The 25,051-nt window shown below is 31.1% G+C and overlaps 3 protein-coding genes across 15 annotated transcripts; 1 reads left to right on the top strand and 2 right to left on the bottom strand.

Annotated features, from left to right (window-relative positions):
* The first annotated feature begins 1,362 nt into the window (after positions 1–1,362).
* On the top strand, positions 1,363–9,508 carry LOC122524494. Of its 6 annotated transcripts, XM_043646812.1 has the most exons (11): positions 1,364–1,472; positions 1,537–2,509; positions 2,589–2,731; positions 2,841–2,864; positions 3,497–6,684; positions 6,758–7,283; positions 7,361–7,564; positions 7,666–7,674; positions 7,870–7,996; positions 8,108–8,179; positions 8,244–9,508. In XM_043646812.1, exons 2-11 carry the CDS (start codon positions 2,422–2,424, stop codon positions 8,783–8,785), a joined length of 4,923 nt encoding a protein of 1,640 aa, XP_043502747.1. In that variant the 5' UTR covers positions 1,364–1,472; positions 1,537–2,421; the 3' UTR covers positions 8,786–9,508. The 6 variants fall into 6 exon arrangements, 4 of the variants coding, with proteins under 4 accessions (XP_043502747.1, XP_043502746.1, XP_043502749.1 ...); XM_043646811.1 differs by having other exon boundaries at positions 1,364–2,509; XR_006305554.1 differs by lacking the exon at positions 8,244–9,508 and having other exon boundaries at positions 1,363–2,509; positions 7,666–7,678.
* Positions 9,509–10,078: 570 nt separating this feature from the next.
* LOC122524495 (WD repeat-containing protein 13-like) lies at positions 10,079–12,399 on the bottom strand. Its single transcript, XM_043646815.1, has 4 exons — positions 11,933–12,399; positions 11,179–11,846; positions 10,811–11,103; positions 10,079–10,739 (listed from the first exon to the last, which is right to left on the bottom strand). The coding sequence occupies exons 1-4, from the start codon at positions 12,060–12,062 to the stop codon at positions 10,493–10,495; spliced, it is 1,338 nt and encodes a 445-aa protein (XP_043502750.1). The 5' UTR covers positions 12,063–12,399; the 3' UTR covers positions 10,079–10,492.
* Positions 12,400–17,087: 4,688 nt separating this feature from the next.
* LOC122524061 (protein lingerer) lies at positions 17,088–25,024 on the bottom strand. 8 transcript variants are annotated; one of them, XM_043646117.1, is made up of 15 exons: positions 24,935–25,024; positions 23,119–23,312; positions 22,388–22,751; positions 22,006–22,269; positions 21,744–21,937; positions 21,355–21,597; positions 20,953–21,270; positions 20,431–20,856; positions 20,130–20,354; positions 19,840–20,041; positions 19,566–19,762; positions 18,428–18,637; positions 18,164–18,286; positions 17,816–18,091; positions 17,088–17,523 (listed from the first exon to the last, which is right to left on the bottom strand). In XM_043646117.1, exons 2-15 carry the CDS (start codon positions 23,242–23,244, stop codon positions 17,275–17,277), a joined length of 3,417 nt encoding a protein of 1,138 aa, XP_043502052.1. In that variant the 5' UTR covers positions 23,245–23,312; positions 24,935–25,024; the 3' UTR covers positions 17,088–17,274. The 8 variants fall into 8 exon arrangements, with proteins under 8 accessions (XP_043502052.1, XP_043502050.1, XP_043502055.1 ...); XM_043646115.1 differs by lacking the exon at positions 24,935–25,024 and adding an exon at positions 24,804–24,928; XM_043646120.1 differs by lacking the exon at positions 24,935–25,024 and adding an exon at positions 24,804–24,928 and having other exon boundaries at positions 17,816–18,088.
* Positions 25,025–25,051: the final 27 nt, after the last annotated feature.

Raw genomic sequence — 25,051 nt, 5'->3', positions numbered from 1 at the left:
TTATTTTTTGTTCGTTTAACTTGGTTAAAACAATTAATTCGTAACTTTATTTGGGTATCATTCAAAACATATTTTATACGCATATTGCGTACATTAAATATTTGTAATTTTTTTGTTTTTCCAATTAGAAATGTTTAAATTTATTTTAGAATATAAATAACGTATTGTTTTATTTAAAAAAAAAAAATATTACTTTAAAACGTGCGCATATGCCCATTAATAGAGAACCACTGAAGCTTCGTGAGTCAAGCTAAGTCAGGTACAGAATAAGGCCCTGGGGTGATTCGCCTGGATGACCATGACCATATTACCGGGCAGAGGCCTCCAATACCATCGAACGTCTTTAATTCTACCAATTATCTTTGAAATGATTAGTGCTATTTACTCGTAAGGTTTATTGCAACTGACTGAGTTTACTTTTTCAAAAAGTCTTAAAAATAAGATATTACGAACTGTAAAATAACAATAATTATAAATGCATTATTAATGTATACGCATATTATATGGGTAAACGAGATATTTTTTTATAGACAAGTTGCAATAAATAATTACATTAGAATGTTCATGTGAGAGTATATGCTAGAAATTGATATAAAATTACTAACATCTTATTAATAAATCTGATTAATTCGAAATGTAAATATCTAATTATACGTTAGATGAATTTGAATAATGCGCATACGTTTTGTATATTTAAAATGACCGTAAGCACCATATCGGTAATAGCAGTGATCTACCTTTATCTTATCTACCGTCGGTAACGGTAATTTTCTACCTTTAAAATAACGACCGTCGGTAATAGAAAAATTAGAAATATTAGCAGGTTTCTGAGTTACTGACTGTTGTATATGCCGATAAGTTACCGACCGATGTAATGTCGATAAGTTTCCAACTATTTGTACATGTCGATAAGTTACCGATAAGGATTAATACTTTAATACTCCGAATGATAGCGTGCAAAACTCTAATTTTGATTTTTGCGCCATTATTCTTCTTTCTCCTTCGGATCACTTTTTTTTATCAGTAGTTAATAATCTATTAAAGTTCATTTAATCACATAACTGCTATATAAATGTAAGCAACACAATCAAGTAAATATATAAATCATTTTTATTAATTTTTCAAGGTAAGACAATAAATTAACATAGACTGTGCATTTTTTTTAAATACAAATCATTCCAATAGGAATTACGACATTATACACGACATACAAGAATTAATTATCACATGACATGCAGGTCCGTACTCTTAAATTCAGATCACAATGCAAATAAGTACGAACAGAGATATTAAATGTATCTAACAATAAAACAAATTGTTTTAGACTTTACCTTTGAATAAAACGAAAAAAGTCAAACAAATGGAAGAATTTTAATAATAAATCTAAATAGTAACAAAAATTATAAATACAGTAAATAATGGACAAATAGTGCGCCTATTTTATTCATCCAAGAAAAAAAGAAAGACAATAAGTATGCCTTATATAAAAAAAACAAAAACTAATAACGAGAATTTATTCACACAAATATCTTACAGATAAAGAAAGTTTTATAATTGAAAAATAAAGTGGAGATCGTGAAAAGAAATTCGGTGAAAATAAGGTAAAAAAAAAAAAAAACAAAAGAGACAGAAGAAGACAGATGGAGAGAGTGTTCACTCGTGTGTATCATATATAATTAGTGTTACATGATGCATTTACCTAGCGTGCACGCACAAGGTAGTATAGTGTCAAGGGTCAGTCAAAGAGAGATACGAGTAAGAAATAGTATCAAGGGAGGACGAATGAGTGACAGTGCTGTTAAAGATAGAAAGAGATAAAGAGAGATAGTGGAAAAAGAGATAAAAAGAGATAAAAAGAGAGAGAGAAAGAAAGAGAAAGGAAGAGAAGTAGAGATAGAGATAGAGATAGAAAAAGAAGGGAGAGGATAGTGGGGCGGAAATTGAAGTGGGTTTTATAAGTGCGGTGATTTCATACGCCTACCTTTCCAAGTAACCCATTTTATCTCTGTCTCGTTCTACCATCTCGGCTTTCAGTGTCTTTCGTTTAGTGGTATCCGCTTAGCGGATAGATGTCATATCCATGAGCCAGGTTGCCTTCTTGAAAGGTGCATGTCTACATTCCATGTGTCGACACGCTGCATTTCCGCGGCTAAAATCGCAAGCGCATACGGCGATAGATCGTACTATACGTTAAGGGAAACTCGTTTACAGCGCAGGTACTACACGGATACGACGATTTTAGAATCGGTCTCTAAAACTAGAGGAAGAAGAAGAAGAAGAAGAAGAGAACGCGATTATGTGTGTCATGAAATTGGAACGCAGTAGCTTCTAAAAGCTTTATTCTCGATTAAATGGACGTAGATGTAGAATGTTCAATATGACGTAGCTTATTTAAAACATATTAAAAAGCCTCGGTGCGCAATGCGACATTTACGTAAAATATATTGGCTATTTTGGGTGGGTCTACCAACACTCACAGCATATCCTCTATCAACGCCGTATTTAACAGGTGAAATTAATTACATTTGAAAGTTTCAACGAATTTCATTCGAATGTTTAATGATTATTCTTTCTCATTACTTTGACAGATTCACATAACGATCAAGAATCATTACAATGGGAACGTTATTGGATAAGATATACGGTTACTCTTTTGAGCTTAACCATTGCTGCTTTCGCTATAGTTGGATGTTTATGCTGCAGGAGACCTCGGCGTACTATTGGATTTCAGGTAATGTTTCTTCTTATTCGTCTTACTATTCGATATCTGTTGAAAATGTTAAGAAAATTTCTCTTCGATATAGTCTTAACATCACTTTTTGAATCTGTTTTTCTTATAGGACAAAGCAGGAAAATGTAAACAGGTAATTTTACAAAATGCAGGTTTCTCATATAATAGTTTGTGTATGTCTGTTAGAAGCTATTCTTATAGGTCTTCTTATGAACTGCTTTGGACTGTATTACTAAGAAATCAAATTACCATTTAGAAGAGAATAATATTCCATAAGCAATATGTTATGTTTGCAATGCGCTTGTGTTTATTAATAAACACAATGTAAATCTAAATTCATTTAATTATTGTTATTATGATTTACATGTATTTAGTAAATGCCTAGAATGGCTAACTGTACTTTTGGTAGTATTTAGGAATTATCAAGCTGTATTTATACCTAAAATAATGTTATTTTATTGATACTATGCTGAATTATTTTTATAGAGTGCATACGTAGGAGAGATAATTTGCTTATCAATGCATTTAAATTCTTTTCCTTATTCGATCATTGTATATGTTTCAAATCATATTAAACATAATACAAGTTAGAATTCATTAGAAAATATTAAATCGATCATTGAATCAGTCATACGCATAATAATTTACATTTCATATGCCTATATAGCACAATATCTTCTTATTATGATATTTAATTTAATAAATAAAGTTAATAAAGTTTTATAAATAAAAAATAATAGCAAAAGTGTAACATTTTTATTTCAGGAATTCAAGAATGGAAGCAGCACAGGCCCAGAGTTACCATTTGAACAATCAGTAGAAGGTTTAGCCATAGATGTTCCACGCATGATAGCATTGACTGACAGAGTACAATTTGAACCTCTACCAGTGGACCGAATTATATCAGGACCAAAGGTTCCCTCCCCAACAAAACCATCTTCCATTTCACATTTATCTTTTACGGGAGAATATAATGAAGATAATGCTATGTTACAAAAGCCTTGTAAGGAATGGTTCGAAGCCGAAGATCTTTATGTACCTAGAGAAAAATTAAAATACTTAAGAGAACTAGGACGTGGCTGGTTTGGCAAAGTTGTAGAAGGTCGAGCAGATTTAGATCAATCAAAAGGAGCACTGAAAAATGGTGGGGTTGTTGTAAGAATTTTGGCAGAAGAAGCTACGATGAAAGAGAAAGCTTGGTTCCTAGGAGAGGCTACACCTTATCTTAAATTACACCATCAAAATGTTTTAGCATTACTTGGTTTTTGCTTAGAAACCGATCCATATTTATTACTCTTTGAGTCTTGTCCTGCCGGTGATCTTAAAGGGTTTTTATTATCAAATCATGATAAAAAATCTCAAGAAGCACTATTAAAAGAAAATGTTCCCACTAGAATGGCACTGGAAATAGCTGCTGGTTTACAACATATGCATAATCATGGTTTTGCGCATACCGACTTATCGGCAAGAAATTGTTTGGTTGCTCCAGATCTATCTGCAAAATTAGGAGATTATGGAACTGGTGTTGAAAAATATCCTGAAGATTATTACATAGTTGGAGATCGTGCTTTGCCTATTAGGTGGTCCGCACCTGAGAGTTTAGACTGTACTGATACTACTATTGAAACTCGTCAAATTACGTTACAAGCAAATATATGGAATTATGCTGTACTCTTGTGGGAAATTATTAACTGGGGTAATAGACCTTATGATAATATGTGCGACGAGGAAGTTATACAAATGCTTTTATCTCTTAAAACTGATTTTTCACTAAACAATGTGCAGCCATTGCATAACTGTCCTGAAAATAGTCCCTCCAATATATTACACGTAATACGCACATGTCTAAATACAGATGCAAAAAAGAGGCCTTCTTTAAATGACATAAGACAAAACTTACTTACCGAGCATATAGAACAAGAAGATTTTGAGCAATGGGAAAATTTACAAACAAGTACATCAATCAATCATACACGAAGTGCTAGTTTACAAAATCTTCGTGGCAGTATTGATTCTGATCATTGGACAAGTGTGATCAATGAGAAACCATTAGAAACATTACAATCTTCTTTCCGACTTGGACCAGATGAACCGGTTAAAAATGTTATGAAAATGGAAAATTTATTTAATATGACACAGGAATCAGGATCTGAAACTGAAGAAGAAAGTTGGAGGGGAAGAATCGAACGAGGAGTTTATACAGAAAAAGTTAAGCAAAAATCTAAATCTGTAACTGATCTTATGGTACTCGTACATATTGATCCTGAATCAGATGGAGAATTATCTATGGGCACGCAAATGACAGAGAAAACTCTTAAGAAAAGATTATCCACCACTGGCAGTGATAGTGATCTAACACGTAACATGATTGTGGATGAATTTGATGAAGCATTAAGAAAATTAAGAAATCCTATACAAAGTGATGTTTCTAATAAAACTAAATCAATAAACAATTCAGAAAAGCCAAAACTTTTGACGTTAACTATGGATCAGGAACAAACACCGATCCTAAGGTTATCTTTGGATTCTAAAGAAGATTCTATTGTTAGTAATAATCCTTCTGTTTTAAATACAAGTGCAGACAGTGTACGTAGCGAAGAACATATATTAAGATTATTATCTAAAGGTGATCCAAATCTTCCTCTTCTTCGTTATGTTCCTGATAGCAAGTCTTCTTGTGAAGTTTTGGAGGATAACAGTAAAACTCAATCTGATAACACTACCATTAATAATGAAAATAACGAATCTTGCTTTTCTAACAATTTCTCATTTCAAAATCTTGATACTAATCAGAATAATTTGGTAGACGTTCTCCTTTGGAATCATGCGCTTGATTCAGCATTGGAACATAAAATACCAGGATTTTCAGATGAAGGTGAATTTAAAGAATTCATAGAACCCGCCATAAATCAAGAGAATAATGCTACTTTGGAACTTTCTATGTCTACTAATGTTGCAGAAGATAGTGAACAATTTGATAAGGAAAATTCTGTCTACAACCTTAATGATTTATCAAATACTGAAGATATAGGAATCGTTCGTAAAGTTCTGATTAATGAATACGAAGAAAGAAAACATTTATCTACTCCTGATGATGAGCAAAGTTCAGATTCTGGTTTTAGAGACAAAGAATCCTGTGAAGAGGAAGAAAGTATGTGTCCACCTTGTGATCAAACAAGTTCTCATGACACATCTGTTACACATGTGCCTACAACCGAAGATGAACAGCTACAGGTTTTATTAGAACTCGATACTATTTTAGATGCAGAATATTACTCAGTACTTCCTGAATCTGATAATTCTGTAGTAACGAATTACACAAACAGTAAAGCAGAATATGACAATTCAAATATAACAGATATAGAAGGTCAAAATACCAATAGTATTTTATCAAACGAAATTACTACAAATGCATATGTAGAACAAGACGAAAAAATTGGCATTCAATATTTAAATAAGGATGATCTTATGGAAGACGAAGATATAAAACTCACAAGTAATATACAAAATGGTGATTTTATAGCATCTAGTGATTACTATGACGATACAAATAGTTATGTAACAAAAAATTCCAAAGAGAGCAACATTTCTTCCCTTGATACAAATATAAGAAATATGCATGAAGGTACAGAAAATTATATACAAGATGAGAATGGACATGAAAATGGACATGAAAATGGACATGAAAATGAGGAGGAGGATAGCTCTACGATGAGCTTGTGTAGCGACAACTCCTATGTATCTTTTGGTATGGAAGAAGAATTTGTCACAGCAATTAGAAACGAGCTTAGAGAAAAACTTCCACGTGCACAGATGCCTATAGTGGAACCGTCCGAACCTCGTGATGAAGAAATTTCTTCTATATCCAGTGATATTGAAAACAAACGTTGGGACGATGATGAGAATGAAGAATCTCCAGATCGAAGCACTAGCAGTGTAGATATTTCTATCAGGTAAATAGAATATTTATACTAATTATTAAAAATATAATAAAATTTACATTTGCAATATATATTTTCTGTTTAGATATAATCTTTATGGAACACCATTAAGTCCTATTTTAGAAGAACGAGAAAGTACTGCTACTTCCGAGTCTTTATTATCAAATTCAAGAGACGCATCCATTGTATCTAAAGAATCAGTACCATCTGAAGATGTATTGTTAGTTGATACTAGAACAAATAAAATGATATTGTTAGAGGGATCAAGAGAAAAGCAATTACAAGATGATGATCATGATACAACTAATGGAGACATTTCTGAAGAAGAAAATGTTGAATATAGTTCATCATCGATACACACATTCGATGATAAACCTCATGCTATGATCGCTATTGGAGGAGCACCATTACCAAGTCCTGAAGAAGAAACCAAATGGCAACAATTACCTTCTTCTTTTCCGTTACCTTTACCTTTACCTTTACAAGATGATTTAATGTCTACAAGTTTTGCTACAGAACGTGATTGGGATAGTCAAGACGATGATGAAGTAGGAGATGAAGAAGGGGAAGATGAGGACAACAGCTCTAGTTCGGGTGAATTTGTTTGGAAGGTATGTACTTTTTTTTTATTATGTATCTTAATGTAAAAATTGTATAACTTATGTTAATACGATTTGCATTATTACAGAGATACAGTGAGCCACATGCGGAACAATTACAAATCAGAAGTACTATGAGCAATGAAAAAATAGGAGTAGAACAGAATGACTCAAAAGAAGAGGTTGATGCGGAAGACGAAGAAGAAGAAGAATTCACACCATCTGCTTGGAATGCAACATTAGCACCGCATAGGTCTGCGTTAAGGTCTCCAGATAAAACATTAAAAAGCGGAGTAAGTAATACACATTATCGAAACTACTAACATAGATAAACGAAAGCCATAGATAACATTTTACACGAAATATTATTCTTCTTTCTTACATCTGCTGCTAGGACGAATTGGTAGGTGTGTCAATCATTTAAACACAGAACAAAGCATGTCTTTTAATCTCCTTCTCGTGACCCTTTCTCTTGCAGATTTAATTTGAGGTATTTAGCGCATAATACTTATTTGCTACACATGCTAGTCTTGTACTAAATATAGACGTAATTTAATAACATTTTTCTACAACTTTACCAATAATATAAATTATTTAGGATCAAAAGAAGAGTGTATGGTTCAAGAAACAACGCTATCATTGTGTATATGAGTATCCGAAAGAAACATTAGCTAATGACATCCAAGGTACAGCTACCACTACATGGGAACCAACTTCGTATACAGGTTAATTTTTATTATATATTAAAAAATAAAATCAATGTGTACATAAACAAAAATATCAGTATAAAGATATTCAAATATCTTTTGATCTATTGGAACAATGTAATTTTACAGATTGGGAGGAACTAATGAATGAACCGAGATTAGATATGTATTCTTTGGATTACGAAGATATAAATCGAGCTGGTATGTATAAAATGAATCACCCAAACGATTTTACTTTTACTCAAGAAAGAACTTTTCTTTACAGGTAATGAAGAATTTTATGTGAGTAGTTCAAATCGTCCGTTTCAATTTCCAACCAGCGATAGTAAATATGTTAGTCAATTCTTTCCTGGAGCTTGTTCTACATCGTTAAATGTAGAAGAACAAGACGAAGTAGACTGTAATCAGGAAGAAGAAAATACTAATAGCCAAACAACAAACGAGCATGAACATTTTAAACAATATCAATTAGGAGAATTAAGGCATACAAGAGATCGCCTAAAATTAAATTTATTAGCAGGAAATAATGTAGTAGATACTACTTTCGTTCCTCTAAAACAAGTATATGAAGATAAGGAAGATCTATCAAGAACTGAAAAAACGCATACATTAAATTTGTTGGAAAATATGAAAGTAACAACGGAAGACCAATGTAATTTGTCAAATTTGGTAGATGACAATACTTTACCAAAGGTGCCTCAAGAGGATTTTCAATGTGAAGTGGATAATGATCCAGTTACGTCAAAAATGTATCAAAAAAATGACAATGAAAGGAAAATTGAGTCTGCTAAAAATGTAGCGTTCTAACGCTTGACTGAAGCAATTTATAGTGCACAATGATATTTTGAGGAAATCAGTTTAATTGAAGTCCGTCCGAAACAATTCATTGTGGAAGTGCAGTGGTAATTGGTGCCGAGGAGATTGATATTATTGCAATATCGATATTTTATGACTGTATATATATAAAAATTAGTATTAAAATGTAAATGTAACAAAAGTAATGTACAGTATATACCAATGGGTTTTTGGATTGATTCGGATATAGGATGCTACAAAGACAAAAACAACAGAATTATATGGTTACAAGTAATCATTTAATGTGGCTATAGACTTTGCCAAATGATATAGAAAAACTGAAAGTACTGTAATATTTGAGCGGTGGACAGCTCTTTAGCCTTTCATTCATCGAGCAATTTTGTGCCTATTTTATAAGTACTATTTCTATTCATTTCAGTCTTAACACCACAGGCTTTAAATTTTAATAACAAAAATTATAACATTTCAAAATAATGATAATAGTCAAGAAAGGGCTATTCAGTGTGCTTATGTACAGTATACATAAATCATTTACATACTTAAAAGCGAGTGTTATATAATGAAATTAAAATTTAAATTCAAGATTTTGTGCAATAATGATCATGTGTAGTTAACAGATGGCTAAACATAGTTTGTTATTAGAAAGGAATATAACATTTTGTTAGAATTTATCAATATATGTAGTTGCATGATTGCATACACATGATGTACAAAGAAAAAAATGTGTTATAATATGTTTATAAGGTGCTCTAGCATAATATCAAATATGTTGCACAATCTAAGATTACTGGCTTTATCAACAGTATACTTCGTATTTAGCAACATATTTGTTTATGCTATGACAAAACTATTATAAGTAACTTTGTAATACATGTAAATATTTATATATTTAGATGATAAGTCTGATAGTTGATTAATTGATATAACATAAATCTTGTGTTGCCATTATTTTGATAATACATGATTTATTATTAATCATATTTAATAATACAAATAATAAAAATGTTAAATATATAATTAATCAACTAATAGACGAGATAATCTTTACCAACAGTAGCAGCAGCCTAATTAAAATTTCGCTACACACTTTACCCAGTCAATCACGATCAATGCTCATTTATCTATTTACTGTATCACTTTTATGTTTTTCTTGATATTATTAATTATAGGTAAAAGCATTTCTTTTAAGCATCACAGCAAAAAGAATTCTACCATGACTTAACGCTTATTTTAGCAACGGCAAAATGTTATTTGACAAATCAGTTTATACGAAGCAACGTGATAGTGTTAATCTATATATTGTTAATAGATCTGTGATGAGAACGAGATATATAGTTGTATTTCGATCAATTTTGTAACGAATCTCTGAAAAGTATTGCATAAAGTGTAAATTAATAGTAAACTATTTTAGGTGAAAAACATTTTTGAGGGATCTTGTCGTCCTTTGCTTATTTTCTTTTGTATATATAATTACAATGTTTAAAAATAAATTATCTACTACTCTAAGTTTTTCACTGTTTTTCGGTTTAGTTGTACATTTAATCGATGTACATAAATATTTTTGCGATATATCTATATACATATAACTATTAATACTTATTTAGCAAGCAATAAATTGCTCATTCTCTCCTATCAGTTTTATATATTATAATATATTAATAATTAAATACAAAAACCAAAATATTAATTAAATAATGACTACAAATGACGTTGATGATTGCGCCATAAAATAATAAGTCCTTGATGATCCGCAGAGGCGAGAAAAGATTCATCATAATTAAATGAAAGAGCAAGTACAGGTCTTGCGTGACCATGAAGTAGATTTACTCTTGCAGCTTTACCATCCTTCGAAGAATCAAAAAGATGAATTGCACCATCTTCTGAACCAGTTGCTATTAAACAAGCTCCCATTTGAGGACAAAACGTAGACTTTATACAATGAAGTCTGTAAATTATTATGATATAATAATTAATATGATAATTTTGACTAAAGAAAAAAGCACTTAAGAATAATACCTGTGTTTAATAGGATATTTTTTCAACAATGTCAAAGAACCCTGATTATCTGCAACGCAATACAATAATACTGCATTGCAAGCAGTACTTGCCAAAAATACTGGCCATGGTATTTCTTTTGAATGCCAAGAACGCCAAGAGAGTCCTGTTACCATACCACTTAATTTCTGTACTCTTTGCAATTTATAAAGTCTTCCTCTCCTAGGCTCGAATTGTAATGAAGTAATGGTACCTCTGTCGCTTCCAGCCCATATCAATGAACCACCACTTTCTTCACAAGTTAATGATAAAACCTTAAATAAAAATAATTAAAAAATATATAAACATATTTTTTTAAATAAGTCAAGAAAAAGGTTACAATAATATACCTTTTCCCCGAGTTTGCATGAACCACCACGCGTATAGATTCCTGTTGATACATTTAAAATTTGAATGAGCCCGTGTGAATTACCCGTTACTACTAAATTATTATTAGCTGGTATAAACGCACAACAAAAAATTTCTGCATTTTGTGGATCTTTAACCACTCGTAAACATTTGGGTTCTACTTGTACTTTCCAAAGACGAATAGTAGCATCTAATGAAGATGATACTATCAAATCATTACTGATACTCCAATCGAAGGCTGTAACTCCTTTCTGATGACCTTCAAGTACAACTAGTACTTGCGGTGGTGTATTAATAACTTCACATATAGATAGAGTTCCATCTAAAGATGCACAACCTAATCTGGACCTATCGTTATTGGCAAATTTAAGCATTATCACAGCTGCAGTATGTTGATCAAAAACATGATGAACACCGGTAAAAGCAAAATTCTCTGCGGTTGATTTTTTTGGAACGAAATGAGATTTTGGTAGATTATCTGACGTTTCCTCTTGTAAAGTATTACTTGCAATATTAGTTTGTTCAATATTCTCTCCATATCGTTTATTTAATAAATCTAAACGTAATTTTAAATATTGTGTACGAATATCGTGTTCTTTAAATAGTTTTTCTCTTAATAACTGATTTCTTCTACGAATATAAAGCATACCTATAATTTATAAAAACGAAACATTATGATACGTTAACTTAAATTATCATTTATTCAAAATAATAGAACTTTTAGATAATACCCACCTAATGTTGGTAATTTACTTGCACGTTGTGCATTGTATTTTGCATCTAGGGCAAGCACTTGTTGATGCCACGTACTATACATTTTGTTTGTTGGAATAAAATGTTTATGAACTGCTTGTATTTCAGTCATCAGAACATATTAACGTGGAAGACTAATGTGTAATAATGACGTTTCCTAATGACATTTAATCACGCACTTACTCAATCAAACATTTCGCCATTGAGGTTATATATTATGCCATTGATTTATATTTGTATTCAACTTTTTTAAAATTATAAGTTAAACTTAAATACTTATTAAAAACCATAAGAACGACTTTAGAAACAACTTTTTTAAAAATTATTAATTACAAACGATACTAAACTCTTAAATCTAATGAAATGTTTTGACGTATTGGAATGTTTACCATTTGTTTTCAACCATCTTCAATTACCTGCATACAGGTAATTATAACAATGGCGGACTTTATCAAAAAATTACAAATATTCATTTTACAATTTATTTTATAATATAAATCATTGTTATATAAAATGAATCATAAAATGATTTCCTTTTAATCGTTCGATTTAATTCACTATTATAATTATCGATACATATATATATATTTTACATACATTACCTAATTCAATTGGCAACAAAGTACTGGATTCTGTAATTATCATGCAATTCTTTAAATTATTAAAAAACCATGTAAAATAATAATTTATAATTATTATACGTGTAGTAAATATGTAATAACATACATAAAACTAATTTATTATCAAATTTAAAATGAAGACATTTCGATGATCTTAACATTAAACGATCCCCCATTTGTTTGTATAATTGATTTTACAAAATTATAAAACAAAGGGAAAGAAAAAAAAAAGAAAAAAAAAAGAAAATATTTGTGTTTATATTAATAAGATTGGCTTTAAAAAAGAAAATTGAAACACATTTGTTTGGGGATCTTATGAAAGAGGCAAACATTATAGACAATATATTGCAACAGTCCGTTATAGCTTTTATTCTTGACTGCTGCGAAACATGGTCATTTATATTATATCCTTTTAATTGCATTATCGAATAATAACAGGAATAATAGTTTACACAGAGGTGTACTGTTTTAATTACTATTATTTAAAGGATAAATATATTAATATGCTCACAGAATTTTACAAGTTCTCGATTAGTGAGGCTATTAATAATCCGATGCCTTTATGGGTGTGTTCCTTAATATATTTATAAATCGTAAAGAATGCACAAAATACTACGTCGTACTTAGTACTGATAAAATTATAAAGTTCAAAATGTCTTCCAAGCACAGCAGGTACTTGAATTACAAGATTTCTTTAATACATTTATTCTTATATATTCATATTTATACACAGTAGTAGCTATTATTATTATTTGTAATAATTATATAATAGTTAGCAATAGTGGCGTAATGCATTTTGCATTCTCGATCGATCGGTTAATATTTGACAAAAATACAAAAATTATGAATTGTATAATAATTATTACGAGAACAAACGTGCTTACTCTGAAGTTTATCCTTCTTTATTTATTTATATATTTATTTATTATTTATTATTTATTTATTTATTTTTTTTTTAAATGTTTTTTTTGTTCTTTTATTTTTTTTTATATATATGTTTAATCGCTTTTAATGGTTTCTTTTTCTTCTTTTCATTTCTTCCATAACAATATTCCATCTTCTTTCTTTTTTTTTTCTTCTTATTTTTTTTTTTTTCATTATACATCACATTTATTGTATTTCATCCTAAGTTATCGTGTGTACAGTAAAGGAAAAAGAAAAAAAAAAAAAAAAAAAACATAGAGAAAAAAAGGCAAAAAATATTCGAAATAACTAAAGCCTATACTAGATTGTAAGATAAAACAAGAACATAAACATTTTTTTTCCGCATTTTCTTCGCAACTGCAAATGCTCTTCTTCTTCTTCTTCTCTGTGTGTCTCTTTGTTATATTCGCTGAATAATATACAACGAACAACGAACACGTTATAATCAACGGCCCCTTATTAAAGTTCTTATTAAAGTGTACCTACAACCAGTGGCATTGCTGTTTATATTTATTTCTTATTAGCATTTATTCGTAGATGATTCTTGTTAAAATTGAATCGTCTTATTTTTATCTTCCAGTTTCTTTTCTTTTTGTTTTGTTTATATTTCTTCGAAAATTTGTCAGTAGAAATGGTATATTTTTGGGAGCAAAGGAAGCTATCCTACATTTGGTCTTCCAATATTCCCTCAAACATATCCTATACTCATACCGCTTATTTGTGTATCGTTTGAGACGGCTAACGAGAGAGAGAAAGGGAAAGGGAGAGAAAGAGAAAAAGAGTTTACTTACAACTATTTGTTTCTCGTTTATGTCAGCCGTACTTAATAAAGCTTTGACAACCGTTTTCTTATCTTTCTTTCTTTTTTCTTTGTCTATTTTTTTGTCGTCTTCTTCCTCTTCTTGTTAATAATAAAAGAGACAATTAGTATCTCATTTATGATACATGATAACCCACGCACAAATCGTAAAAATTCTCACAGCATCACACGGATCGTTTTCTACATGCATATTTAGCATCGTTCGTTTTAATCGGAAGAATATTGGCAATGATTTACTATAAATAATGCAAAGATGTAAACGATAACTTTCTAAAGCGTGCATTGGTCACCATTAATAACTTTATCTCTTTCAAATTTCCCTCCTTTTAAAGATCCCCGATCACGTGATATTTCTCTAAAAGGCGCGTTATTTCGAAAATGGTTATGGATAATCTTTGAACAAATACGTGACCTGACGCTTTTTATGCTTTTTATTCTTTTTTTTCTTCTTCTTCTTCATCATCATGTTTATTTTTATTCGTATCAAATAGATAGACGGGCTGAGATTGGTTATTATGACACTAAAAATTACATTGAAGTATTATCTAGTTTGGTTTGTCGGTGAACACACGACTAATTATCATAGATCGTTATCAGGTGAATTATCAGGATTAATTACCATGGATAATTAATCATCAGGTGATTCTAGGTATATCGTATACTAAATATCTAGAATTGCATAGACGTGCTTCCTTCTTATCAATTTGAAATGCAAAAATTGCTTTTTATTTTACTTATCCAATAATATTATATATACAAGATTGGCAAAAAAAGATTAGATATTTGAAGGGCTTATAGTACTCACCGAGATGAGTAATCTAATTAACATGAGGTCCCATAATCAACCCTTTCGATGTAATTAAACTTTTACTATTTATGAGTGTTCGATATCGTAAGCGAACGTAGGCAATGTAGAATATTTTAGGACCCAAATTAATTAAACATTTTTTACTTGTCTTGGTAAGTACTATAAACCATTCAAATATCTAATTCTTTTTTTTGACTATCCTGTATATATATCAGATCTACAATGAATTCAAAATCAATACATTTTCTTATCTTTTGTCCAATAAACGATCTTTCACAATTTTCACAATGGGCTATTAACGATTTTGATTTAATATGCTTTGCAATATAAATACATACGTAATAAGAAATTATATAAATTATCTTTCCTACAATAAAAGAACTCTAATTTTTTACAAAGTCAATATTTCTATTAATATCTTTATAAAATAAATCATTTTTTGTGTGAATTTTTTATTTTTATTTTTATATGCTGCAGAAAATTTTGGCAAATGTTTATAATAATAACAATAATACTAATAATAATAAAAACTATTAATAGTAATAATAGTATGTAAATAAAGAATTTTGTATGTTAAATATTAAATTTTTGTTGTCGTTACTAGCGGATAATAAGTTATGAAAAAGCAGAATAACGATTGAAATAATTTTCATGTGTTAATCGTTGCATTTTTTAAAGGGATATAAATAATATTATTGTGAAAAATTGTAATTCATTTTCTAAAAAGTAATCTTAATAGAGACTTTACGATCAGAAGGAAGCAGAACTACATTTCGAACTGATTAAAGACACGATAAGAAATTTGTTGATATCTCCTAATATCCCTTGATATTTCTACACGTATACCTAAAATTTCTTAATTTGACTTTTTTCTCTATAAATATAAAATCATTTTATACATACAATATGATTCCAGATAATATAATCATAAGACATTACCTCTTTGATTCGGGAACTTTAGTTCAATACCGTCTAACAAAAAGTAATATTTACCTATTAAAATCACTCGAATTATTATAGTAATGCAAAAGAACAGAATACTTTTTATATAGGTACAAATAATGTTGATCTGATTTAATCCCTGCTTATATTTCATGTACCAAAAAGTGAAAATATTATAATCATAAATGTTTATGTACTTCAAATTTTCTTGATACATACAAACTCTGTAATTTACAGAAACACATCTTTACATTATTTCATGAAAGGTTACTTTGTTCTTATTTCTTTTTTTTTTTCCATTCGTGTAAAGGAGCACGTTTGATGTTAGCCAAAATGCCTACATTTTACAAAAAACTATCACTTTTTGCAGTCGATGCGGTATATTCGCAATTGCACTGTAGTGTACTGAAGCATATACAGGAGCTGATACAGCAGCCGTTAGCTTATCTGATTTTTTCTTTTTCTTTCACACAAGCGCTACGCTATTCACACACTCAGTAGTAGGTTTACTAGCGTTCCGATAAACCACACGAAGCCTGCTCGCGCTCTTTTTATCCTGCGTTCGTGATAAAGACAAATATCTCGAAATTATCACTTACGCAACCAGTCTATTTTTGGCACGAGTGCAACTTCTGTTAGGAAGAATTATACAATTCATTGCTTTTATAATAAACATTGTTTACAAACAATTCAAAAACATTCAACATATTAATATATGTTTGTTAAGCATAAGATATACTAGTAGACGAAACAAAAACTTCCCTCTTTTGTAGTTCTGTTCAATAAATGAAACTCAAAATCAGAATTATTTATAACAATATAATCATTGTTAATATTTGGAACGTCACAATTTTGAAAATGAAGAATTGAAATTAATATTTTACTATTTCATTTTTAAAGAAATCATTTTTTAAGGGAAGTTTACTTTGAATATTAATTTAAGAAATATAAATATTTCTCATAAGAGTAACAACAAATATTGTTTAATTCTTCCAACGATTAAGACCCACTCTTTAGTCCATACTGTTTTATAGCCAAAATGTATAATCTGAAGAAAAAAACAAATCTTTTGTCCTTATTCTCATGTTCGAAGTAAACCCTTTTTATCAATGTCCGTGTTTTACACCACCATATGTCACATGGCGAATGTTTATTTTTTCTAAAGTGGTTGTTACATCGCTCCTTCCTTCTTTATCTTGTTCAAGATACTTTAATTGCTTCCAGCCCAGTAGCTAGGACTGTAACCAGGCTTAGCTTGAGCTTTATTTTGTGAACTGGTATTGGACCTTTGACCTGTGCTATTGGTACCATCCTGATGAAGTGGTTGATGTAATTGATGAGGCATCGTTGGAATAAATAAATGCGGAGTACCATATCCTCCAGGCAATCCTGCATTTTGGCTACCAGTAATGCCAAATGGTGGTGGAGTCGCAGAATGAAAAGCTTGTTTTTCATATGACTGTAATTTGTTGTGGATTGTTGTTATTCAATGAAATATCTTTATAATATCAGATCAATATTACATTACACATTATATATACACACGACAGCAACAAAGACTTAACCCTCTATGGGCCTGTATAACTTTGAAGTCACATACCAATAAGTTAATATTATTTGTTAATCTAATTTGGCACACATATAATATTTTATAGTCTTTTTTTGTAATCAATAAAAAAGTTAGCCCATAATAGAAGGTTAACTTCTGAATATTAATTATTTTAAAATTAAGAATCAATATTGTTACTTACATTAACTTTGCTAAGTGCTACATGACTTTTTGCATACATAGTTGCACTAATGTCAGTCGCTGAAGATCCACCAGTATTAGTATTTCCTGTAGAAGTACCAGTTTTACCAGCTTGTGTGCCAGTATAATTACTGCCAGCAGCTTTATATTCTCCGGATGGTCCTGCAGATGCTAAAGCATCGTAACTTGCACCACCACCATACCCAGATCCATAACTTCCTGGTTTAGCACTGTATGCTCCACTATTTGTTCCAGCATTCCCCGCTGTAGCTATCTGCTATGGTAAATTATATTAATAATATTTTAAATAAAATCAACTATATAATATAAATCATTCAAAGAATCTTACGGGGTAAATAGCAGGAGTTCCATATTGAAAACCTCCTGGCATTATGCCTCCGCCATATGTGAAATATGCATAACCTGGAGGAAGTGTTGGGTTCATCATAGGTTGTTGGTGCTGTGTCGCAGTCTGCAAATATTATAAATATATAAGTATCTCTTTAATGTTCGAAGATACATATTCATTAATAAAATTATCACAATTAAATCAAGCTGTTGCAAAAATACTATTAAATACGCTAAATAAATTGATTAGGTACTTAAATCTTACCTGTTGCGACATGGTAGAAGGTACCGGCGACGCATTACTATCATTTCTGGCAAACCTAGCGTCACTAATACTGGTATAAGCGCCTTGGACGCCTTGTACTCCTTGAACTCCTTGCACACCAGATAACGCATCACCTCGTGCCCCACCAAGACTGGTTGCTGGTCCAGTCGTCTGATAGCCCAGAGCCGCGTCATAGTAACCAGTAGTGGGCTGCAGGTTAGTCAGGGAGGCCAAACACAAAACTACATGCATACACTGTGTACTTCAAATACAAGGACGCTAACTAAGTTCTAATATCTACATGTACTGGAAAAGGATGGACAATATACGGTAAATTGTTACCATGCTTCATAGTTAAATTTTCTTAGATAAGTATTTTTTTTGTTATGATTAAATAAAATACTTGATCGTAACTATGAAACAAAGTATAACGTCCACTTGCTGGGATTATGATGTTGATTTCATTCATATTTGAAATACGTGACATCAGATACTGAGCAAATGAAAAAGAAAGATAATTAAGCTATGCCATGTCTGCGATCAAGATCACTTATTTTTTTTCTTTTAAATATAACTATGCTCTCAATGTATCATTTTCCATTTATACCTTTTTCAATTGATCGTAGACTTTTTCTTAAATTTGCTACCGAATAATAATTGAAAGAAATAGAAGAGATGATCTCAATAAATTATTGCTTGTCTTATATGCGAAATGCTCTTTTAGAATAGGATATTAAATTTAAAAATTTTTAAATTCAACACTAAGAATTTTATCAATGAAGTGATTGAATTGCGAGCAACTACCAAGCATTTAAAAATGATTAAGATGGCATTCTGTAAATAAAGTAAAGAGTGATAACATTATATAGAACAATGTAATTCAGAGCACCCTAATTTAAAATTGTCATAATGCATGTGTCAATACTGTCTTCTTTCAAGAATGATTCATAACTCATGTTGGTGAAGATAAAAACTGATAAAAGGAATGTGTGCTGCATCAATATATATACATTACTCTAAAAAAAGCAATTCAATTCATTCAAGTAAAGAAGACGTTTAGCTTTATAGGAACATATACTTGAATGAATTATATGAATGTTGGATATAAGGCAACATTATAAATCAGGCAACAACTGACCATATGCGGTATTCTTTGTTGCATAAGTTGTAGATCTTCGTAGCTATACATTGGTTGTTGGAAAGTGTACGGCACTCCTTGGCCCATAATGTACTGATGACTAAGCATTGGTGCCATGCTGCCTGCAGCTCCTCCACCTGTTATATTACCACTACTATTACCCGTTACAACGCCACTTGATGTACTTTTTGGTACAGCTGACAACAAAACATTCGTTTATAAACAATTATATATTGTCAAATTAATAAATTGTACAAAACTTATTATAGCTTACCATTGGAACTAGTTACTTTTGTTTGAGAACTATTCACAGAGGTTGAACTAAGCCCTAATGTGGTTGTCGTTGTTGTTGCAAGAGAATTATTAGAAGTCGTTGTGCTATTTTCATATTGAGAATCCTTTGTTGTACTACTATTCAATTTGTGGTTGTGAGATGCAGTTTGTGGTTGACTGGCATAGTTGCCATATGGATAAACCTGCAAATATTAATTTGAAAATTATCTATTTATAAGTCCATCAACTTATAAACTTAAACTGTAAGTTTGGAAGAAAGATAAAACTTACAGATTGGGCTGCATTTTGATAAGGTCCGGTAGTTTGAGTGATAGGAGAACTAAAGGTAGTAGCAGATGATTGATAAGCTTGAGGATTTGATTGAAAAGAAGAGGTTCCTTGATATCCACTCGCTTGATATCCAGCATTACTATTTGATACCGTATTGGTTGCAACAGATGCTGCTTGATATTGAGACGTTGTTGTGGATGCATAACCACTTGTTGTTTGATATACCTGAGAAAATAAATATATTAGAATAGTAAATAATATAAGAATATATAAGAATATGTTACATCTATATTTAAGCTACCTGGTTTGTAGTAGTTGGCTGATTATAAACAGAAGCTGCAGATGTTGACGCAGATGGAGATGCTTGACTAAAGTTTGAAGAATTTGATTGGGGGAATGATGAAGAGGAATTATAATTGGTTTGTGAAACAGTCGCTGTTGTAGAATATGTATTGGCATTAGTGACTGAAACAGTCTGGAAAGACTGTCCTGATTGTGTATTTGTTGAATACGTATTATATGTATTTGATGTGGCATTAGATGGTTGAAACGTCTTTTGTGGTTGATACGTTGCTGTGCCATACGTAGCTGAATTTCCTGGGGAAACTTGTGATGTAAAATCCTGTTTGGTTATATCCAAAGTTTGGCCAGTATTTCCACGTCCCGCAAACGTTTGAGAATTTATTGAATGATCATTTGATACAGGTAAACTGTCATTGCCTGATAGCTGAAAAAAAAATAAGACATACAATTAAAATGTTAATTAATTATACAAATATATAAAATGTAAATTCAAATTTAATAATATATAATTATAATTTACCATTTGAGTAGTGGCGTTGTAAGGGGTTGTGGAGGTTTGTTTGGTTTCTATATCAATAGAACTATTTGTGCCAGTTGTGTTTATAGTATTTGTAGTAGAGGGAACTTCAACATTAGAAATTGCATTGGTATTAGAATTATACTTTTCAGTAGCTGATCCATCGAGTGAGCTTGAATCACTTCCAAATTCAAGTGCGCCAAATTGAACATCAAGAAATCCAATGCCACTGTTAACTGCATCGCCCGGCATTTCTACCGCAGTGGATGGAATCTTCGATGGAGGTGGTACTCTTGGACGTTGTTTAGATTGTCTTTGTGGCTATGATATTAAAAAATATTATAAACTTGTTAATATATTTTATATAAGCTGAAAGAATAGTTGATTAATGTATCAATTAAGTACCTGATTTGTTATTTGCGAAGAAAATGAAGCCTGTCCGGCTGTTTTTATATTTTCACTAGTTTGCTGAGTCAGTTGTGTCAAATATTGAGTTTGTGCAGCAGTTAATACACCACCACTAATAGCATTTGGTTGTTGTGATAGTTGCATTGTTGGTAAGCTCATTACAGTTTGTTGCTGTTGAGCTTGTTGTGGAATCAATGCTTGTTGCTGTATCGCAGGAATATCAGATAACTTCGTCATTTCCTTATAAATAATGAATTAAATAACATTGTTATATAACATTTTGATATATATATATATAACATTTTGATATATATATATATATATATCAAATAATATTGGAAAGTTATCTATATTAAATGTAATTTAATCATCACAAAATTACTTACTTCTTGTTGAAGTAGTGCCAGGTTAACAGTCTGATTTGATTGTATTGATTGTAATTCTTGAATCTTTGGTTCCTCGTGCACAGGAGCTTGTTCTGTCAAAGTCGTACTTGGTGTAAAAACCTTAGTATCAGCCAGTGATCCTGTATACTCTTCATTATCCCAGTCCTCTGTTGTCTCGTAATTATTCCACTCTGCTTTAAGATATTTAACATTGATAATGCTTAAATCTGATTTCAATTATAGAAAAATATATTATACTTACCAATTTTAGGTTGTTGAACTAATGTTTGTTGTTCTTCACTTCCTGCCCAAGTGTCAATTGGTCGACTGAAACTATGAGCCGAAGAAGCAGAGGCTGAATCGTTTCGGTTCGCAAATGCTCGTGGGCCAAGACCTCTTCCGCCTCCACGACCTCCACGACCTGATCTACCAGGACCTCCCCTACCTCTTCTACTTCCTCCATAGCTGCCATCTCGAGCACTCTCTTCCATATTTCTTTCATTTTCTTTATTTTCACGTCCACGCCCTAAACATTATTCAAAATTACTTAACATATTTCTTATTCCTGCTTTAAAAATGAAACTATTTAATTTCGAAAGTAAAGGAAATAGTAATTCTATTTATGTTCTTTGTTTAATAATTACATTCACGATTATCATGATTAGCACGGCCTCGCATTCGCGGTGGTCCACCACTTCGTTGGTTACGTCTCTCTTCCCAATCTCCGCCATCATTTTGACCACTTGTTTGATCAATCAACTGTTTTGACCCACTTGGTTGACGAGGCTTCTTTTTTTTAACTTCCCATTCTGTCCTAACACCCTCGAGAAGGTCAATAACAGCTCTATTCAGGTCTCCATCACTATCATGCAAGGCCATAATGACCTCATCTTCAGAACGACAAGTTAAATCCATAATATGTTTGATATGGTCCTTAAATGATGAATCTTCAGCACCTCCCACACGAGTGTCAATGATTTGTGCATGTCGCACCTGCCCAGTGTTTGACTAAAAATAAAAAGGAAAGAATGCCATGGTACTTAAAACAAAATTCTTCTTAATGAATCTAAGAACTGTTTAATTTAATCAATGTTTTTATATTAATCAGTTAAATATATCTAATAATGATCATTATTATCATCTTTTTATTATATTTAACTAATATATAATTTTTTTGGTAAGTATTTATATAATACATTTAATTCTTTTTACTTTTTGTTTGTTTTATTGTTATTATTATTATTATTATTAATATTATTATTAATATTATTATTTGTTCCTTCTAAACACATAATACCTTTGTACATGTAAGTAAAAACATTAATACAAGCCAATCATTTTCAACGCCAGAAAAATAATATATTTAATTACTAACCTGCACTTTGTCATGCTTAGTCGAATCTGATGTTTTAGTTTGATGATCTGATTTACCATGTTGTGATAATTTTATTTTATTTCCTCTTCCGCTGGAGGATACTGATGTTTTATTATTTGAACTCATCGCCAAATATAGCTCCACACACTATTTTTCACTCACTTATTACTCTATATACACTCTCTATTTACAATCTGTAACAAAAAAGAACAATATATAAAATATTTGTACAAAAAAGATAAGGTACTATACAGCATATTACACATGTAATAAATTATTATTTAAAAGAAAGACTCTTCAATATTATCAAATTAATGATAATAGATCTTATCTGTCGATATTTGACTACAAAGGTTTTCAGAAATTATGACAATATCTAGTTGAAATGTATACAATGATTAATGCATCATGATACCTAGAAATAAATGAAGTAAACAAGTAAATAAACAACAAAAATAAAAAAAAATGAATAAACAAAGTAAAATAAAATACATACAATATTTACATAAAATATAGAATAATTATTTTTTAAAATTATAATTAAATGAGTGAAAAGTTATTAACTAAATATATCAAATGAATAATAATTCTATCATAAGATATAATTTGTGTTCATTTCCAATTTCACACACACACATACCCAGCACGCGGCACGCACACACACACGCACGCGCACACACACGCACACACACACGCACACAAAACTACAATTATTATAAGTATACAAATCTAAATGTATACACACACATGAGATAAATTAATCTCATGAATTATAAATAAAAAGAATACCTAGTTTAACATTTAAACAAAGGTATATACACACTGGAATAAAACAAATGTATCAAAACAGAACTTGCTTAGCATGCTACAGCTTAAAAAATATAAGTTGTAAATTGGCTAAAAGAACTTTTGTACTTTTAGGTATCATTAACCTATTAAGAGTGAAAAAAGTCTAAACTTGAAGAATCGCTTTCACTAAAAGAATTTTCATATAGCCACGTGGTAAAATTAGAGAAGTTAGCATAATAATGATCTGCAATAAGTTAATGGATAAAATGCTTTAACCATAGAAGGTTAGGACAGCCGAGTAATATTCATTTAGGAACATAAATCTAAAAAACCCAAATATTATATAATCAAGGAAACAAATTTGAAGAAGAAACAAAGGGACGAACAAAGTGTGCGTCCAAATAGCCAATAACACGATCATATTGTAGGAATACTCTCGATTCTTCTTCAAGAAGAATAAGGTAGCATCTTTTAGAAAATTCGAACGATACTCTAAGGGGTATGAAAATTTCAAGTAATATTACAAAAAAAAACATAGATTTATCATCGATTTGCGGAATAATACCAGAAGACGAATAATTTAACATAAGCGATGATAATGCGAGAACGATTACGAGGAATAGCACAAAAGACATCCGTCTGGTAGATCCTCGATTTGGGGGCAGCAGCTTGTGGAAGAACTCTCACTCAATACTGTAGTAGAGACGAGCACAAACGTTTTCGTAAAAACTGTAAATTCCGTAACGGCGAGAACGTAGTCATACGCTTTTAGTAGACCATGTGCACGGGAGACGCCATTTCTGGATCTGCGAGGAGGCTTGTCAACCATCGTCGCATCGAAGCATCGATGGTTTGCCCGTAAGAAGGTTCAGTTTAAATATTTGCGTTTAACTCACGGTTATTAAGAAGGTCGTTCGCGTCCTTGGGAGCGCATGCAAATGCAGAAATAAGATGAATTCACGACGCCTCGGCTTTTTCGGCCGTGGCGCGCGAAAAAACACGAAAAAAACAACGAATTCACTCGTACCTGGTTAGTGCGCTCAAAACGCAGCTAGTCACGTGACCGCGTTTTCCCCCTCTTATGATGAACAGCACCACCTTTGCCTAGGAGGTTTCGTATAACAGAGCATGCCTGACCAATTTC

This window comes from Polistes fuscatus, unplaced genomic scaffold, assembly GCF_010416935.1.
Source record: "Polistes fuscatus isolate 324 unplaced genomic scaffold, CU_Pfus_HIC Scaffold7, whole genome shotgun sequence".
Lineage (NCBI taxonomy): Eukaryota > Metazoa > Arthropoda > Insecta > Hymenoptera > Vespidae > Polistes > Polistes fuscatus.
The sequence above is the reverse complement of the archived record's forward strand: the minus strand, read 5'-3'. Positions and strand labels throughout refer to the sequence as shown.

Bases quoted from the DNA above. Each gene is read 5' to 3' on its own strand.
- LOC122524061 (XM_043646117.1), bottom strand. From the start codon at position 23,244: ATGAGTTCAAATAATAAAACATCAGTATCCTCCAGCGGAAGAGGAAAT. The intron at 20,857-20,952 runs GTAAATTATAAT...TTTTTTTTTCAG, and splicing joins ACAACGCCACTACTCAAATG to CTATCAGGCAATGACAGTTT. The intron at 18,092-18,163 runs GTAAGATTCTTT...AATTTACCATAG, and splicing joins GAACTCCTGCTATTTACCCC to CAGATAGCTACAGCGGGGAA.
- LOC122524495 (XM_043646815.1), bottom strand. From the start codon at position 12,062: ATGACTGAAATACAAGCAGTTCATAAACATTTTATTCCAACAAACAAA. The intron at 11,104-11,178 runs GTATATTATTGT...TTTTTATTTAAG, and splicing joins CATGCAAACTCGGGGAAAAG to GTTTTATCATTAACTTGTGA. The intron at 10,740-10,810 runs GTATTATTCTTA...AATAATTTACAG, and splicing joins AAATATCCTATTAAACACAG to ACTTCATTGTATAAAGTCTA.
- LOC122524494 (XM_043646812.1), top strand. From the start codon at position 2,422: ATGCGACATTTACGTAAAATATATTGGCTATTTTGGGTGGGTCTACCA. The intron at 2,732-2,840 runs GTAATGTTTCTT...TTTTTCTTATAG, and splicing joins GGCGTACTATTGGATTTCAG to GACAAAGCAGGAAAATGTAA. The intron at 8,180-8,243 runs GTATGTATAAAA...TTTTCTTTACAG, and splicing joins CGAAGATATAAATCGAGCTG to GTAATGAAGAATTTTATGTG.